We start from the raw sequence: 17730 nt of genomic DNA, 5'->3' as shown, positions 1-17730 counted from the left end.
GGCGTGGTTTCACCATATGAATGTTCTTTTTATGTGTCACAATTGTGCTGGTTTTCATTTTTTTATACAGATGGGGCACTGGTACACACTTACAGAAACAGTCAGGGGACAAAGTCTTCCCATTAACACCAAATTTGTGCCGGCACATTGATGCATCAGACAGAGAGAGGCTAACACAGCTTAGGTCTTTGAAAGCAGCATCTGTCTCCCACTGAAATGGGATGTGGGATGACACAAGCAGATTCCAGAAAAACTAGGAACCACAAGGCTTTTTTTTGAACAAAATGCTGCTGAAGAATTGCACTCTAGAATTCAAGCTTTAAATATTTAACCCTACAGGCTGAAAAAAAAAAATGCCCAAGGTGGCTGACGGGTGCAAACCAGAACTGCGTGAACTGGCCCAAGCAACTCGCTAGTATTTACTTCAAGATCAAGCAAGGTAAAAGTTGGTAAAATTAGCTAGCTGTTAAAGCAGCAAATAAACATTTCCAGAAAAAAAAAGAAGCCCAACATAGAACTCTCCACAAACCAGCCAGAAGTTAAAAGAAAACTAATTTCTCAGCAGCATATCAAGATCACAGATGAGGTTAAGGCTCATCGAGTGAGGCACTTCCCATACTTCTGAAATTTGAAACACCAGAACTCCTGGGGAGCCAGGAACTGGCACGGAGGGAAGTTCCAGCTCTAACCTAAACTCTTGATTTAAAAACAAAACAGAACTGAAGCACTTAGAAAGATTATAGGGTAAAGTACACTTCATACAAATGTCAAACTAAACAGCTTGGTGAACATAGTATTATGATAACCATTATCTTGTGGAAAAGATTTTTTTTCATGTACTAAGTGGTCAAAGCAACAAAAATCACTATTACCAGCAATAACATGTCAGACAAGAAGTGAGCTTTGTGCAGTAGGATCTTCCAACCAACGTAGTCATTACGGGAAGTGAGCGAGCTATGGTAAAATAGTATGTGCTGACTGACAACAGCCACAGCAAAGATTTCTCCCCCTTCAAAATCCTGTTTATGCTGAGATGGGATCTGCCCTGCCTATCAGAGTGGGATCTGCCCTTTCAGAGATGGAACACAAAATTAGGAAGTCATTTCTTCTTGATTTATTTGGGTTATTTTTTAACAGAAATAGGCTCCTGCAAAATCAAAGGCGCATGCGTCCTTACAAAGAGCGGCCTTTTCTCAGGTTTCCTCCTGATATCTCAGCAAGAAGCTAAATCACCCACCAATCATGGAGGGAATAACAAAATCAGCTTCAATGATTTAAGAGATGGTGGCAGAACTCCTTTTTGGCATGAGCCTCTGCTTCATTGCTCTTGTATAGAAAAAAAGCCAAACCACAGAGAGGAACCAGCCATGAGAAGTATTTCATTAACCGCTCTGCAGCTACGAGACGAGGCAGCTGTTATCACCAGAGCAACAAAACAGAGGAGAAGGGTGGAGAGAGAAGAGGAAGGAATGCTGATGTGCGGGGTTGGGACTGAAGAGGGCACAGCAGGGTGTTTTTTCATAGTCCATAGGGTTCAGCAGCTGTTTCAAAACAAGAAGTCATATCAAAGAACTGTTAGCACAGCTCCAAATGATTTTTTTTTTCAATCCAGATAAAGCCGCCTTGATAATAGTGAGGAGGAGGAGGGACTTCAGGAAAACTCCCTGTTACAGAGAATTAGTGACATTTGCTTCAGTGTTCATGTTAAGATGTCAAAGCAATTACAAAAATCACGTAGAAAAAAATCCATCTAGGACTTCTCAGGCCTTAGCCCGGCGGAGGTGGGGGTAGCTCTGCACAGTCCTGGTTATTGCTTCATCCAAGCTCACCACTGGTTTGTAGCCCATGTCTCTTTTGGCTCGTTCACAGCTATAGTAGTGAAATGTTCCAGCTAATGCTACCCGCATAGGGGTAAAAGTGGCCTTGATGGTGACCAGCGGACTTAGCAGCCACAGCACTAGAGAGAGGAAGAGGGCCAGGTAATATGCCAGCCAATAGGGAATGTGGTACTTGGGAGGATCGTAGTTCAAGCCAGTCAAGATACGGGACATGAAAGCCCAAAAAGGAATTGGTTCATCATTTGTGATGTGAAATGCCTGGAAGAGAGGAAGACAAAAAGCAAAAAGCCAGATGATAAAATCATTGGGGTTTTCACAAATTTGTCTCTCTGATGGCCCATCTCATGTTCATGATGAGAGTGACATCCCTGACTTGACTGAGAACACATTTTCATAAGAAACTGCTTTGCGCTAGCCACCTCTGTCTGAAAGTGATGAACCCCTTCTCTGCTAAGAAAGCCAGCTACTTCTGACACTCCAGAGGTTCAGATTACTCATAAATGGTCAAACAAACCGAATGACACAACACAATGCAACATTAAAGCATCCTAGCTGTACGTACAGTGCATGCCCAGAGCACAGCGGTGCCATGAAAATCTATAAAACTTTCTCCTGTTCTCAACTCTATCATAAAAACTAAATAACTATGTTTCATACGTACGCATCTTGGCCTCCCACAATTCTGCCTGGATTTCCTTTCACAAGGAGTTTATAGTATGCAGTTAAAGTATATTCATACATCTCAGCTCATGCGGTTGCACACAATGGTCACCAGATGGGCAACCATTCATTATACCCACAGACAGAAAAAAATTGGCCCATTTGTGTGTGCCAGCTCCACTCATCTCCAAGATGGATGTTCAGTACAGACAGAAATCAGCACGAACTACAGAGCAGACACATGAAGCCAAGCGAGGCTTGCAGATGAAGTTCGGCTAGGGGACACCCACTCCTGTCCCCTCGCAAGTTCCTTCCTTACCTTCCCACACAGGGGAGAGCCTTTCTGAAGATTTTCTGCAGCCAGGATGTGTCCGTGGACCACGTTTTCCACGTAGGTGAAATCTACCAAGTTCTTTCCATCCCTGCACAGACAAAAGAAAGAAGTTCAGCCCTAAGGCAAGTTAGGCTGAAAATCCACTTGTAGCAAAAGGAAAGACTTTCACACAAGATATATTTATGCCAAGTTTCCCCTTCTCCCGCTCTCTTGTGCTGAGACTTCAGGCTATACCCCGTCAGAGACATGAAATCACATTATTTTGGAGACAGAGGAAAGACTGTTATTGTCTCGGCTCTTGTCAAGGCTCTCAAAGTTTACATTTCTGTAACAGTACCATTTTTAAACCTCACAAGTTACCAAGCTTCTAGGCATGGCAGATCCTACAGGTCTCAGAATCAGCAGAGTGATCCACAGAAGCACAATAAATAGAAACAGAGTGGTAACTAGCACAAAGTCAGTCATTTAAGGACAAGCTTTCAATTATGAATTTCTTGGCTCATGAAACTTACTCCCTCAAGGAGCCAACTTCAGCCCTAGCTGAATCAGATTTAACCCACTGTATTAAATCTATTTCTACATAGGTACGGAAAATGAAAGTGATTCTGCGTATCACTTTGAAAGAGTCCAGTGAAATCAAACAAATGGTTTGTTACAAAACCATCACCACACTCATTTGGCCACAAAACCAGTATTGCTACAACCCAACATTCTGAGAAAGAATCATTTTCGTTTCCTCTGTTCATGGATGAATGGCTTTTATCTGCTTTCTTAGAAGGGGTACACAGGGTCCGTATGGTGGTCAGAAAACTCAAATGAGGAATGCACATTTGAGCTGGAAGAGAATGTAGACTTGCACGAAGTGGAAACCTTGAGTTTCTGTAGGTCTGCTGCTCACAGGTCAGTCTGAGATCAACTCAGAAGTGAACTGTAAAGAAGAAGCTGAGTAGTAGCTTGAACTATTTCTTGCTCTAAAATTTCAGTGGTCCACTAGAAGCTCTGCAAGGCTCAATTAAAAGGCAAATATGCTTGATCTTATAATCAGAAATACTAAAACACTGCCATATAGTTTTTTTAATTGCAAGAACTAAATTAACAGCAAGTAATCTCAGCTATCTCATATTTAAAAGGATGGCTCTCTAGACAATGCAAAGACAGCTCAAGCTATGTCAGCCTTCCCCACTGATACTCTTTTTGCATTATGAACACTTACCATGGGAGTGTTCATAAGTTCCTAACACAGAAGGATTTTTAAAAAAAAGAATCCTGGATCACAAGTGAAAAATTAAAGAAACGTACTTTTTTTCCATGCCACAACACCACTACTGATATAATGTTATTCTCTTCCAAAGGGCTTTGTAGGTTCAGCATCAATTTTACCAAAAGCTATAAAAGCTATAAAATAGCTGAGCCTTGCTCACCCAATTACGAACTTCATTTTGCCACTCTTAGCTGCTTGGATGAGGATGGGAACCAGCTGAGGGTCTCTAGGACCAAATATTCCATGGGGACGAATAGCAGTAGTGAAGAAATTGTTGCCTGGGTCATTGGCGCTGAGCACTTCCTGTTGGGAAAAAAAGATAACCAAATCAGGAGAGAAAGGCTGGGAAGAAAAATATGGCTTAGTAATATATTCTAAGAACAACACTAAAGGGGGTGGGCGTTCCCCATTTCCTTGGGAAGACATCAGTGGAAGAATTACTGTCTATCCATATCTTTACAAATGATCCTTCCTTTGTTCCCATCTCTTTAATGAGAAAAACGCTTCTCTTTAATGACAAAAACAGACAAAAATCTGTTTTTCTTATTGAACACTTAACGAATTGATAGGCAAAGGAAAGAAACTCTTCGCCTCTTTCATTTAACACCATAGAAACCAGAGGAGCTTTGAAAGTTCCTTCACTCCATGAATTCTTTATGGCCATGTTGGAGAAAAGGACGACACTAAGCAATTAAATCTCTGTCTCTCTCATCAATCAATGGAAGATTTCCGTCACGGGCCTTCTCGATGGCATTCAGAAGGGATGTGACCCCATTTACCAGCAGCACCAAGTGCTAAGATGATTTAGCAAGGCATCTCTGAAGAAGATTTAATTCTATTGGGAGTTTCCAAACAACGTGTTCTACTAATTTTTAACAGCTGCTGAATTTTCTATTAAAAATCCAAGAGCAACGCATACAAATAAACAGCGAATACTTTCACTGTTTCACCCAAAACAAAGACATAGTTCCAAGCATATTGGGCTAGACTTGATTGCTACCCATAAGCTTCCACTTTATTAGTCCACTTTACTGCAAAGTGGTTATGCTTGCAAACGAACAGATGTTTTTATGCTGCGTTTTCAATTAAGCTCTTTTCAAGGAACATAAAAAAAAATTTTGGAGGCTAATATTTGACTTTACTGTCAGCTTCAGTATGGAAGCAAGTCTAAATTCTTCTTGCACAAAAAGCATAGATTCTTCCCACGACTAAAATGCAAGCCACTGAAAAAAGTCTCAAAAAATGCTTGCTCCCTTTGATTTTAAACATTGTCATACCGTATTTATACCACAAATACAGTGTTAAAAAGATCTTTTTAACAAGAATATTTTCAGTATATGGCCAATAGCATTAGCTTACAACATGCTGTTATGCTGGCATGCTCCTTAACTCAGTCTGTCCACATCTCCATCTTATCTTCTCCTTCCCCAGTCACTTGTTCACAATCCCAGCTGTACCTTCAGGCTGCACATCAGGTAAACGTGGTTCTGAAACAGCCTTCCGGTAGGAACACAGAAAAATAACTCCCCTCAACCGCTCTTAAAACAAAGCTGGGTCAGTTCAGAAACGGGATTATCACATGGCTCTTGCAATGAAAGCGACATCTCTGCCAATTCTTTTATTCTTTCTCTAGAAACAACCTCTGTAGCATAACACACTATTTCATTCAACTTCCCTTGTAATTTATGTCACAGCTTTATTATATTCTCTTTTTATTAAGTGAGTACGCTACTTAGGAGTTTCACCAGCCAAGGAAGACATAATTGATGACTTATGTATTTGGACTGCTTAACAGCTGCTAGGAAAGCATCCCCTGGACCAACCCATCAGCATGGCTATGGAAAAGGATGTGAGTCACTTGTGAAAGACACAAGCGACAGACACCTACTATCCTTCTCTGTAACAGAACAAATGAATCCACAGCCCACTAGCCTCCTCGCTGAGAATAAGAGGGCTGAAATCTGGCAGATTTGTCTAAAAGAAGGGAATTTTCTATTTCGGTTATACTCTGAAAACTCTGGCAGACATTGCTACATGTGCATGATTCTGCACAGATTTTCTTTACAACTGTAAGAACAAGATACTTCTTTCTAATGAAAGAGAGATTCTGGAGAACAACAGAGATCTGTTCAGTCTTGAAGAGCCTGTTGTGTCCCCAGGGCATGTCCTACTTTTAGGAGTGCAGTTTTAAGCATCAAAAATAACAATCTTAACCATATGATGACAAATACCTTTTCCTGTAGGATCTTCGTCTCTGTGTAATAGTCGATAGGTTTTTTTGCATAAGGGAGGTCTTCTGATCCATTTTTTATGTCTGTGCCCTCAAAAACGACACTGGCACTGCTAGTTAACACCAGTTTCTGCAGTAGATGTGAAAGAAAATAGTTGTTTAAAGCCTAAGACAAAAGGGTCATTATTTACGAAGGCTGAGTAAAGACAATGATAGTGTTTAATCAACTGATCCTACAGATAATAAACTCAGTCTAGAAGAACACAGGCTAACAGAAGGTGATCTGCAACTGCAGGTAAGAAAATTCCCACTCTTTTAATTGACGCGACACATTGTTTAGTGCTACCTAAAGGAGATTAAAACATTTCAACCAACATCCAAGGCAGCCAGTCAAGGGGAAAACATCTCCAGGAAAATCAGAGTGCCCACTTGGCTGGGCACATTTTAGCACTTAACACGCAATGAGTGTTTTTAAGATATATTTGCTCATCTTGATGATAACAATATCACGGTAGGTTAAACCAAAAGAGAATTCTTATCTTGAGTGTTTTTGTTGGATAAAAACGTACCCCAGTGGATTTAAAACAGGAAGTCAGTGATGTATTTCAGTAATCAGAAACATGTGGCTTTAAACAAGATCGACATTGTAATAGAAAGTTGAGTAGATCCAACAAGTCCCAACAAGGCTTAACTCCTCGCTCTGACAGAATCCAGACTAAGCCTGAAGGTAAACACTGCATGGCCCATTTCCTACAACAGCTTATGACACGAGGCGCGGGGGGGGGACATGACACCAACAACAAAACTGTGGGGCTGGGAGTCCTATGTGATATACATCATTTCATTCTAAACATTATCACTTCTGCATTTGTACATGGACACTGCGCAAAATGCATGCGTTGAAGGCAACGGCTCGTCCCAAAATAAGTAAGAGATCTTCACATGCACTGCGCTTGAAAATTTGCTAAAAATTTAAATGAAAATTCATGCAATATCAAAATAACATGAGGAAAAAAAAAAACAAACCAAAAAATTTGCCTGAACAGCAGCCTGGTTTCCTCTGGCTCTTTCTTTTGTGGGCAAATGACTTTCTAAACCAAATTATGGCATAAGTGTGTTCTTCTCATTATATGTCAAAGAATTCATGTAGGTAATACATGCCATGAATGCTTCCGCTGCTGGATAAGCTACCTTTAGAGCTGTCCTCTTATTAAAGCATGAAAGAATACACTTGTCAGTCATGGTTCTCCCGTGGGTGATTCCCAGACATCTAGCAGGACAAATTGTAATAGATGGTTTTCCTGCAGTCAGGAAGATTGCAACGTGTAGGTTTTCTGTGGTAAACATGGGCTGAGCTTACACCAGACACTAAGTGTGAGACCAACAGAGTCCCTCTCTTCTACTAATTTTCACAGAACAAGTAGCAATTCAGTGTTTGAGAGACCCTTGCTCCTCTATCAAACTAGATTAAAATTGGTCCGTGCTGCAATTGTTATAAAGTCACTTAGTGACTTTTTAAGTCACAAGTCTTATAGTCTTCATGTGCTTTTCTACCCTTACCTGCACTCCAGCTTCTTTGCAGGCTTCAATGACTGCTTTGGTTCCCATAAAATTCACCTTATAAAAGAGTTCCCTGTTGTCACTTGAAGGTGCTGGCGATGCACAATGAAATGCCACTGACACACCTTGTAAAGCCGGGAGCAAAGCCTAGAAGATACATCGCGTGAGACAGCAATGAAGCAACAGCAATAGTGCCTACCCAGAAAAAATAAAAAGGAAGGAAATAAAACACAGTTCTTTTTCTCATGGAAATAAACCCACTAAATTTCAAGTCATGTTCTTTCCATAAAGGTGGGCAGCTGGAATAGGATTAGCATCCAGGATCTTCACAGTGTCCTCTCCTTGCTAGGCAAAAAAGCACTACATCATCTTTTCCTTCCAGAGAAGAACCTGGGAACTTTCTGAGACCTGGAGGCTACCTAGACTTAACTACTTGCAAAAGTCTCAAGTGCAGGTTTGAGACTCAAAATTACCTGGAGACAGGAGTTAGAAAACTCAGCAAGCAGCAGGTTTAACAGCCAACAGCACCCCATGGCACTGTCTGTGTTTGAGATGACTGGCACAAAGCTCCGAGACATGATACTTTCTACTGGTGGGGAGACGTCTCTTCACGTTGCATGCAAATGTTTTCGCCAAGGCTCACATGCATGACTTGAGTTAAGGCAAAAGGTTTTAGCGTGCCTTAACTGTTAGGAATAATGCATTCTGCCGTTGTCACGCAGCTGAAGTTTGCCAGGACAGCACCCATATGGAATTACCAACAGTGACTGTAATTAGACTGCATATCTGAGCTAATAGTAATGCAAATCATGATACAGAAACAAGTTCTGTTATTTTCAGCTTCAAGCAGACATCAAGTATATTTCTTTAAATGTTTTAGATGAAGGTTCCACAGAAAACTGCTCAGGCTACCGACTTCCTGGGGAAAGGTTGCGAGGTATATCTAGGTACCCTTTTACCACCTGTGCAATGCCTTTGGGTGTTTTAGTGCTTCAGGCAAGGCTTGGTAAGCTGTTTGAAGGAACATTTATTTAAACAGATACCATTTCTATCTACCCACGTCATGTACTCTTGTTAGTCTGTACCTCTTTGTCGCAAAGGTCTCCCAGGAAGAACTGCACTCTGTCATTGTCGAATCTCTTCTGAATATCAAACACATTGACCATGTAACCCTTCTCCAGGAGCTGCTCCACCATGTGCTGGCCTAAGAATCCTGACCCCCCAATCACTGTACATTTCTTATCAGCCTGCAGAGACAGGGAGAAAAGCCCTTTAGCAAGCAGACACACCATGCAAGTAAACTGATCTGAACTTCCTGAGATCACAGAATCACAGAATTGTAGGCGTTGGAAGGGACCTTCGGAGATCATCTAGTCTTAATGTGCCGGAATTTTTTAGCTAGGCAGTAGCTAGTTTAATTGGAGGAGCCTAAATTCAGATATCAAAAGACTCTTCAATATGTCTGTGCTATCACAGTAACTTAAAAGTTCAGAAATGCTAATCATCCACATGGCTCACATGCTAGTTTGTATTGGGCAAGACTCTGTCTCATAACCCAGTGGTTCATGTAGGAGGGAAGAAAAAGAGGACTGGCTCCAACAAACTCTGCCCTGATGGTAAAGCAAACAGAATTTGCTTCAGCCACATGGTACAGACAATTCAGAATACTAAAACTGTCACCATTAGCAAGGACAAAACCATTTTCAGAGCATGTGAAACTTAGGCTTCTCCAAGCCAAGAAAGCAATCAGGTAAAGGCAAGACTTATCCTTTTAAGTTAGTCATTAGTTCTTCCTTTCTTTTTTTAAGCTTTTAAAAAATCAATGGCTAGAGTCACTAATTAACAGATTCCGGTCTGGTCACTCGTCTAACTGGACTGAGACTGAAGACCTTGCCACCAAGATAGAACATACAAGCAACAAGTCTGAGGAAGCTTTTGTACAAAGAATGCTCTGTCCTGGTTGGAAATAGATTTACTCCTTATTGTTGCTACACAAAATCCCACCTCTGCAGTTATACTATGGAGCTGAAGGGAATTTTAACCCAGTGAAACCACACAAAGATGACAATTGTTCAGAAGTTTCTAAGTACTACATCCTTAAACAAAGCCTCTACTGGAAAGTGTCAATTATCCACAACTGAAATTAGAAGAGTTCACTATAGTTTCTCAGTTACATTAAAGCATAACCAGTTATTTAGAATGGTGCATGCAAAGCACAGCCTGATTAAAATAGTTTTTAAAAAGCAGTCTGTTTGGTTTTGATAGTTGCAAGAGAACAGACGATATACAAAGAATATGTGAGTCTGATGACTCTCTGCAGTTCACTCTCCCTGTATTCCCCCACTACAACAGGTTAGCATTTGCTTTACTCGTCAGCTTCCTGATTCTCTAAACGCTGTGACATGCCTCCCCTCTGCAGTGTCCTCTCCCCGTTGAGGGGTCCAGCCTTCTCAGCTCCTCCTCAGAAGGCAGTTGCTCCGTTCTATCGATATTTTTACTTGTCTTCCCCGTACCCTTTCTCATTCCAGTGTGTTCTTCGTAAAATGAGAGCACTCGAACAGCATACTGCGCTTAGATGTGCTGAACTAAAGTTTTACAGTGGCAGAACGACGCCCTCTGTCTGGCTCTAAACACATTTTCTACCTGTACAGATAAGATAGTCCAGGTTTCTCCTGTGTGATAGTTTTCCACTCACCCAAGTAAAGGGAAGTATTCTAACTGGTGATGAGAAGCAGGCTATTTAAACAATCTTTAGTACACATTTATAATATGAAATACAATCTAGTACACACACCTCTTGGGAAAGTACTGAATGAACCAACTCAATGACCAGAATCAGTATAACTGCAGCTAACAGTGCTGCACCTAAATTAATTAGCTGTTTTAAAAAATGCAGGTAGAAAGCCAAACTATGCATGATTATACTGATTTTAGCATATGAATGTGTTGTGCTGTGAAGACACAACAGTTTGCTCACACTCTCTAGCACGATGCTACATTGAGGTTTTTCTGGTTTCTTTTTTTCTTAAATATCTGAGATTCACTGGTCTTCCATAAGTATAAATTCTTTGTATGAATTCTTTGTATGAATTCATTTGTATGAATTCATTTGTATGAATTCCATTCTTTGTATGAATTAATGAAAAAATAGTTCAGAAGGTAGAAATTTCTCTATAAAAAAGAACCACCAGTAATGTAACAGAACAGTTTAATAAATTGTACTCCTAAGAGTAAGGTCCAAACATCTCTCTGAGCTAATCAAAATGTTACTCTTTCCTATTCTAACTTCCTGTATTCCATGCAGTAATCATAGAAAGAGGTTACAATGGTCTAGCAGATCTCAGGGACCTCAACTGGGACTTCATCTGCACTACAACATGAAATAATGTTATAAGGAATGTAGAAATGGTTCTGGAGTGACTAGATCTCCAGACCAATGGATCTGGCAAACTGACAAAGCCACTGGAGTTCTTCTGGGGCACGTTGGAGCATCTTTGGATCTCTTTGGAACTAACGGCAGCAAATGATTCCTTGGAAAATCACATTTCCCCCACCAATATCTCCAGAATTAGTATTAATGCAGGAACAGTCTCATGTCTTCCCCAGTCATGTTCAGAAGAAATATCTATGAAAATACATTTCTGCTTCATAAAGCACCATTTAAGTCCTTAACTTACCGATCTGAGGCGTGTGGCCATTTCTCAGATGATTCACTATCAACCTGATTCCTTTAGAAAAGGAGAATATTATTTTATTCACAATACAATACTTTACTTAAGCATGCCATTAACACAAACCAAACTTTTTTCCTTTAAACATGTTTCAAGTTATAGAAATCAAGGTTTGAAGCCATTATGCTAAAGCAGAAGCATGAAAAGAGTGAGTTAATTCTCTCTGCCCTGATGAACAAAATAAGCGGTACAAGAGTAACAGTAACATCAAATAGCTTTTTCAAAGGCATAATTTTAATATAGTAAAATACCCTTGATAAAAAAGGCACCATTTTATTTTAGCTAGTACTAGCTTCATGCACTTCCTTTAAGTCTGAATATTTATACTCCAGATAACATGAACACAATTGCAGGTTTTGGCAATGTCCTCTTCAAAAATATAATTGCTCAAGGGTGTTTGGAACAACAAAATAAAACTGAAGTTCAAGCACTTCAGCAGCACCATGCCGCCTGTTCCACAACAGCAGACGCAACACGGGAGAAACACCGGCACTCACTGGTGCCCATCAGCAAAGAGAGGGGAGCCAGTGGTGAGATTTTCCAAGTTTTCACATCGCAGGCTGTTGATGCCACTGGTTTCATTAATATACACTCTTCCTCCCAGCAATAGCAAACCAAATTCGCAACTCAGCTGGGATCCTACTGTGTGGGGTATAATTGAAAGACAGAAAAAGACAACATGCCTATTCAGATCTGTTTCCAACACAAAGACAAGATGCACACTGAGATTCCTCATGGCTTTACGGTCACTTTAAACCGTCGCTATGATACACTACTGCTTTAGAGGCTAATTTGATTCCTTATTTCTAGTCAGTGCTTCCCACTATCTTGTACTATTCATGCACTGAGATGAATCAAGGCTATGACTACCTGAAAATTAATCATTTTCTGCCTGAGTTGGGTTTCAGCCAGAGCAGCTCTCTGACCCATCTCACTTCACAAACACTAGTGCCAACACAACTGGATGAGATCCAGAACAGCTACACCAATGTTGCTATAAAGATATCACAGTATCATGCCTCATGCAAGCAAATACATCTGCTGGACTGGCTCACTGCAAGCTACAGAGTTTGGCACTCTTGGTTTTTCATTTTTCTGAAAAGCCCTTTGAAATAGCAAGGAAAAAGCCAAAGAACAGGTAGGATTGGTGTCTGTCCAGCCAGGAACACCAAGCTGGTTTGAAAATATGGGCACAGGGTGATCTACCCTCCAGTTGCCCCCTCATCTCCCTTTACACAGGCCTTACCCCTCTCCAAAATGCAATTTTTTAAATGCTCCATCTCTCTTCCCTCCAGCTCTTTCACGCCCCCCCCCCCCCATCCCAGAGCCCTCCCACCCTCCTCCCACCCTTCCAGAGCCCACCAGCTTTCCTCACACCCCTTTCCACCCTGCCCTTCTTCCCTGCGGCCTCCCCTACCCCCAGCACCTCAGACCCCAGCCTCCCTCCCCACGACCTTCCCCACAGCCCCCACGACCTGCCTCGCCCGCCGGGCCCCCTTCCGGTCCCCCGGACCTTGCTGCCTCCAGCCCGCCCCCTCACGACCCCCAGGCCTCCTCAGGCCCCTCAGGCTCCCTCACCCCGACCCCCCTCCGCTCACCGCACCGCCGGCGCCCTCAGCCCCGCGCTGCCCGCCCTCACGCTCGGTCCCGCCCCCGTCCCCGCCCCCTCCCTCCTGCCCACCAATCGACACGGGCGCTTCCAGAAAACCCCGCCCACTCCCACGGCCTCGCCTCCCGCCCGCCCTGGGCTGAGCATCGCGCTAGCCGGCTCTCGCTCGCTGATTGGCCCGCGGCCTCCTCCCTTCGGCCAATCGCCTTGACGGAAGGGGGAGAGGCGCTATCCCTCCGGTCATTGCCTCTTGGCCCCGCCCCAGCCGCGCGTTGGCCAATCGCTATCGCCTCAGCGCCTCCCGCGCCGGGCTCTCCAGCAAATCGGAGTAAGGGTTGCCATAGCAACGGCGTAGGGGCGTTAGCCAATGGGGAAGGGCGGCATTGAGTCTCACCCTGACAGGACTGGAGGCAGCGGCCGCTGGGATGGTGAGTGCGGCCCGGCCCGGCGCTTTCCCTCCCTCACCGGCAGCGGGAAGGGGCCTCGGGCCCTGCCCCGCTCCCCTCTGGCCTCCCGGCAGCGGGGTGGGCCCCTGTCAGCCCGGAGCGGTCCCGCTATGGGCTTGGGGCTGAGGCGGCCGCTCTCCTACGGGCCTCACCCGCCCTTCCCGGGACCAAGCGTCGCGGTGCCGGCGGTGGCCTGATCCTCCTTTGCTCTTGTGTTGCTGTGCCAAGGCCTCCAGCTTGAAGAAACCCTCGCTAGGAGCTGCCTCCCAGAGGAAGAAGACAAGTCCTAAGCTGGAGCTCACCGAGGAGCAGAAGCAGGAGATTCGGGAGGCTTTTGACCTGTTTGACACAGACGGCACCGGGAACATAGATGTTAAAGAGCTAAAGGAAAGTATTTTCATGGTGCTAGAAGCACACTTCTACTGGGGTTATAAAGTAATAGGGGCATAAATGCCTAAATGCCCTTAAACAAGAAAGGAGATATTCCCCTCCCCCCAGCATAAAACTTTGTTGTCAACAGGTACATTTTTCTCTTTAATTATAGCTTTTTACTGCTGTTGTCAGTTGTCTTTAGGACCAGGCTGACCAAAATGCATTGATAGTATAGAAAATACAGAACTATCTCCTCTGTTAGTAAAACATCAAAAAGGGTTTGTGCGTATTAAAAAGGTGAGGAGAGTTTCCCCTCTTATGTGTTGTAGAGGATTGCATGCTTTGCAAATTAGGTTATCCGAGCTATGGAATACACCAATTTTATTCATGTTTTTATTTATTGCAAAACATTTTTGGTCCCTGCCCGCCCCTGTCCTCTGGGAAGAATAGTAATCAATAAGTTAGGAGTTCTTTTGCTTTCAGAATCTGCCCCTCCTATTTGGTAGCTGGATGTCCATATTAAGCTGATTGGGAGGAGACATGATTTCAAGCTCGCCGCTTGTCCCTTTATCAAAGGAGGAAAAAGTAAAGTGTGTAGGTGTGCATGCATGTGTTTGTAAGTGAAGGCATTCTTGGATATGCTGTTTATAGTAGTGTTGTCAAAAAGGCACACAAAGTGTTTGAATTGTGTTTTCCCAACATTCATTTGGAAAATATTTTTGTCACTAGAAGGAAACATTAACTGATCTAAGTTCCCTGTGGTCTACCAGGTTAAGACCTTCCATGTTTGTGCCATCAGATCAGGTTGTTGGAGTTCGGTAGAGTTGCAGGTGTGATGGAAACTTCTTTCATGGAGTTACTTGTCATGAAGTTATTTTGTTGAGGCATTTCTGTGTCTTCCATTTAGCCATCTTGCTTACAACAGGGCCTGAAATAAGTTGGTTTTGTCAATTATTATTATTCAGTGTCTTGTTTCTCATTGCAAAGGGAATACTAGTAGCAATTCCGTTGACAGGAATTTTCCAGTAGCCTTGGAAATTGCAATCCACAGCACTGTGTGACAGTTTGGGATTTTTTCTTCAAACTATTAATCAAGGAGGGATTCTTTATGCTCTGAGTGCCCATCACAAGAATTTTAAAAAGTGTATACCAAAACAGGTATGCTAAAACTTGATGAAAATCTAACTTTTCTCAGAGAAAATATTCCTCCCGAGACTCATGCTATAGCCTCACCCTCCAAATTCTTGCCAGTTCTGAGCTGTGAGAGGTCGATGCGATGGTAAGAATGTGTTTCGGAACTTTCTGAATTAACTAATTAACTGAATATGAATGGTTGCATTCCTGTTTTCTACAGTTCAGCGTGCCCTTGTGCATAGCAAAGCCTTGCTCTCAGTCTGCCCCTTACCTTGCTGTTTTCCTTGAGACATGGAGTGCGTGTTTTAAGATGATGTGGCATAAAGTTCAACTTGCTCCCTCCCCCGGTTTTGTTTATAGTTTTGTATGATTTATAATTTTTTTTTTTTTGTCCTTACAGGTGGCCATGAGAGCACTAGGATTTGAACCTAAAAAAGAAGAGATCAAGAAAATGATATCAGATATCGATAAGGAAGGAACAGGAAAAATCAGCTTCAATGACTTCTTGGTTGTGATGACACAGAAAATGGTATGCAGATTTTAAAAGTCAAAGAGAAAGCAATTTTGAAAACGGCTGAGTACGTTTCATCTCCTTCTGGTTTTAATCTTAACAACAAAATACGTAAAAGTTAGAATTGCAAGACAGGGACTAACCTATCTCATTTTTCAAGGTAAGGTTGAAATAATTATGTCATTAGCAAGTTCATTTAGCAATGAGTTTTGTGTGTATGTGTGTGAGAAAAGGGAAAAACTGAAATCAAGATTTTTATCACAATTAAAATCAGCTCTGGCCTGCAGAAAGCTGTCGGGAATATTGACACATGGCATGGATGACTGTGTAGCAACGCGCTGTATTTTCTTTTCTTAAGACATTTACAGATGAAATTTCTGCTTTTAAAAATTTTTAAAATGTTGAGTAAAACCAGATATTTAACAGTGGATGGTCCTGATACTGAAATCCCAAAGACTTACTATGAAAGAAAAGAATTCCCTGAAACCTTGAGGTTCAGGAAGCATCGCTGTGTCTCTACCTTCAGCTTTTGTACACAGAGTTCCTGCTGGCTGGGCTTTAAATTTGCTCTTAATTCTCAGTTTTTCTAATGCTTGTCTTTTATAACTTTATTTTGAATGTTACCTACAACATAACCACTACTTTTTTTTTTCCTTTAAAATTATGCTTACTTCTTTAAGGCTGAAAAAGATTCCAAAGAGGAGATTCTCAAAGCTTTCAAACTCTTTGATGATGATGAAACTGGCAAAATCTCTTTCAAAAACCTCAAACGTGTCGCCAAAGAACTGGGGGAAAATCTCACAGATGAAGAGCTGCAGGTCTGTCCATCGAAACCACATCACAGACCGACACTCGCGGTCTACCTCTGCGTGTCGTGAACACGGAAAGGTCCAGCTCATGCTGTGCCCCTTGGATAGGAAGGCAGTCACAGAACCTTCATGTATTACTTGGTTTCATATTTGCATTTGTTTAAAACCTGTGTAAACAGTCACAGTCTGATTCTCTCCTGGCAGAAATGGAAGAGATTCTCTCAGTGTCTGCTTGGGATATGGATTCTGAGGTTGAAGATGGGTTAAGCGTACACGGCTGTCAAAATCGCCTCAGTAGAATTGCAGTTTTAGGGAGTTACGTGACGTAAAAGGAACAACTCTGCTCCAAGCACTTTGTTTCTTCCAGTTCCTATAATACCACATTTTCTACACAGATTTTTGTATAAATATATATTATATACACACTAGTTTAGTAAGTATTTTGTAGCATAGTAGGTCTGATGTTGAACTAACGCTGTCCCCTCTGATGCAATTTACTAAAAAGTGGTTCTAATTCTGAATTAATCTAATAATTCGAATCGGCATCTAATTGAGTACAAATCTCTTTCAGGAAATGATCGATGAAGCAGATAGAGATGGGGACGGGGAAGTGAACGAGCAAGAGTTCCTGCGGATCATGAAGAAGACCAGCCTTTACTGAAACAGTTTTCTTTATTTTTGCACATGTGTATATACGTCCGGTAGTTGCCTCACTTTTTTTACAGCCTTTTATTCCTTTGGAAACAGCAGAAAACAGAGGTCAATATTTAAGTGGATCATCTTAAACTTGTGTCTCTGAACCAACTGCCAGCCTGGTTCCGTGTAGCAACCTGGCTGCTTGTTTGTGCTCGTAAGACATTTACGCTCTTTGTTTTTGACACACAAAGCACATTTTTCAGCGACAGTATTCACACCCTCCTCTGACTAAAAACCAGGTGTCAAATGTAAATCTCCGTTTCCCAGCAGTTGAAGTTTTTGGTTTGGGCCCAGCTACAGTGAATTCTTTATATGACGTATTTTCGGGGATCAGCTTTTTATACTCTGTCTTATGGTCATTATCCCCCTCCTCCTTTTTTAGTATGTTCTTTAAACGGAAAAAAAAAAGAAGTAAGTAAATAGGCTGCTGCAACTTAACTTACCGTTCTTCAGTTTGCACATTTTTACTACAAAAGAAGAGGAAAGTTACCAAGTGCTGCTGATGAAATGTCTGTGGGGATATTCGGTGGCTGCCAATA

General features: G+C 42.1%; 2 protein-coding genes across 3 annotated transcripts; one reads left to right on the top strand and one right to left on the bottom strand.

Moving 5' to 3' along the window:
- Positions 1-1128: 1128 nt before the first annotated feature.
- NSDHL (NAD(P) dependent steroid dehydrogenase-like) lies at positions 1129-11609 on the bottom strand. 2 transcript variants are annotated; one of them, XM_054214546.1, is made up of 7 exons: positions 11561-11609; positions 8969-9130; positions 7884-8030; positions 6325-6453; positions 4254-4396; positions 2818-2920; positions 1129-2096 (listed from the first exon to the last, which is right to left on the bottom strand). In XM_054214546.1, the coding sequence occupies exons 1-7, from the start codon at positions 11579-11581 to the stop codon at positions 1761-1763; spliced, it is 1041 nt and encodes a 346-aa protein (XP_054070521.1). In that variant the 5' UTR covers positions 11582-11609; the 3' UTR covers positions 1129-1760. The 2 variants fall into 2 exon arrangements, with proteins under 2 accessions (XP_054070521.1, XP_054070522.1); XM_054214547.1 differs by lacking the exon at positions 8969-9130 and having other exon boundaries at positions 11561-11602.
- Positions 11610-13626: 2017 nt separating this feature from the next.
- On the top strand, positions 13627-17728 carry LOC128915175 (centrin-2). Its single transcript, XM_054215193.1, has 5 exons — positions 13627-13651; positions 13898-14057; positions 15577-15704; positions 16367-16504; positions 17067-17728. Exons 1-5 carry the CDS (start codon positions 13649-13651, stop codon positions 17154-17156), a joined length of 519 nt encoding a protein of 172 aa, XP_054071168.1. The 5' UTR covers positions 13627-13648; the 3' UTR covers positions 17157-17728.
- Positions 17729-17730: the final 2 nt, after the last annotated feature.

The sequence above is a fragment of the Rissa tridactyla genome, chromosome 9 (assembly GCF_028500815.1).
Source record: "Rissa tridactyla isolate bRisTri1 chromosome 9, bRisTri1.patW.cur.20221130, whole genome shotgun sequence".
Classification (NCBI taxonomy): domain Eukaryota; kingdom Metazoa; phylum Chordata; class Aves; order Charadriiformes; family Laridae; genus Rissa; species Rissa tridactyla.
Note: the sequence above shows the minus strand (reverse complement) of the source record. Positions and strands in the feature narration are given on the sequence as shown.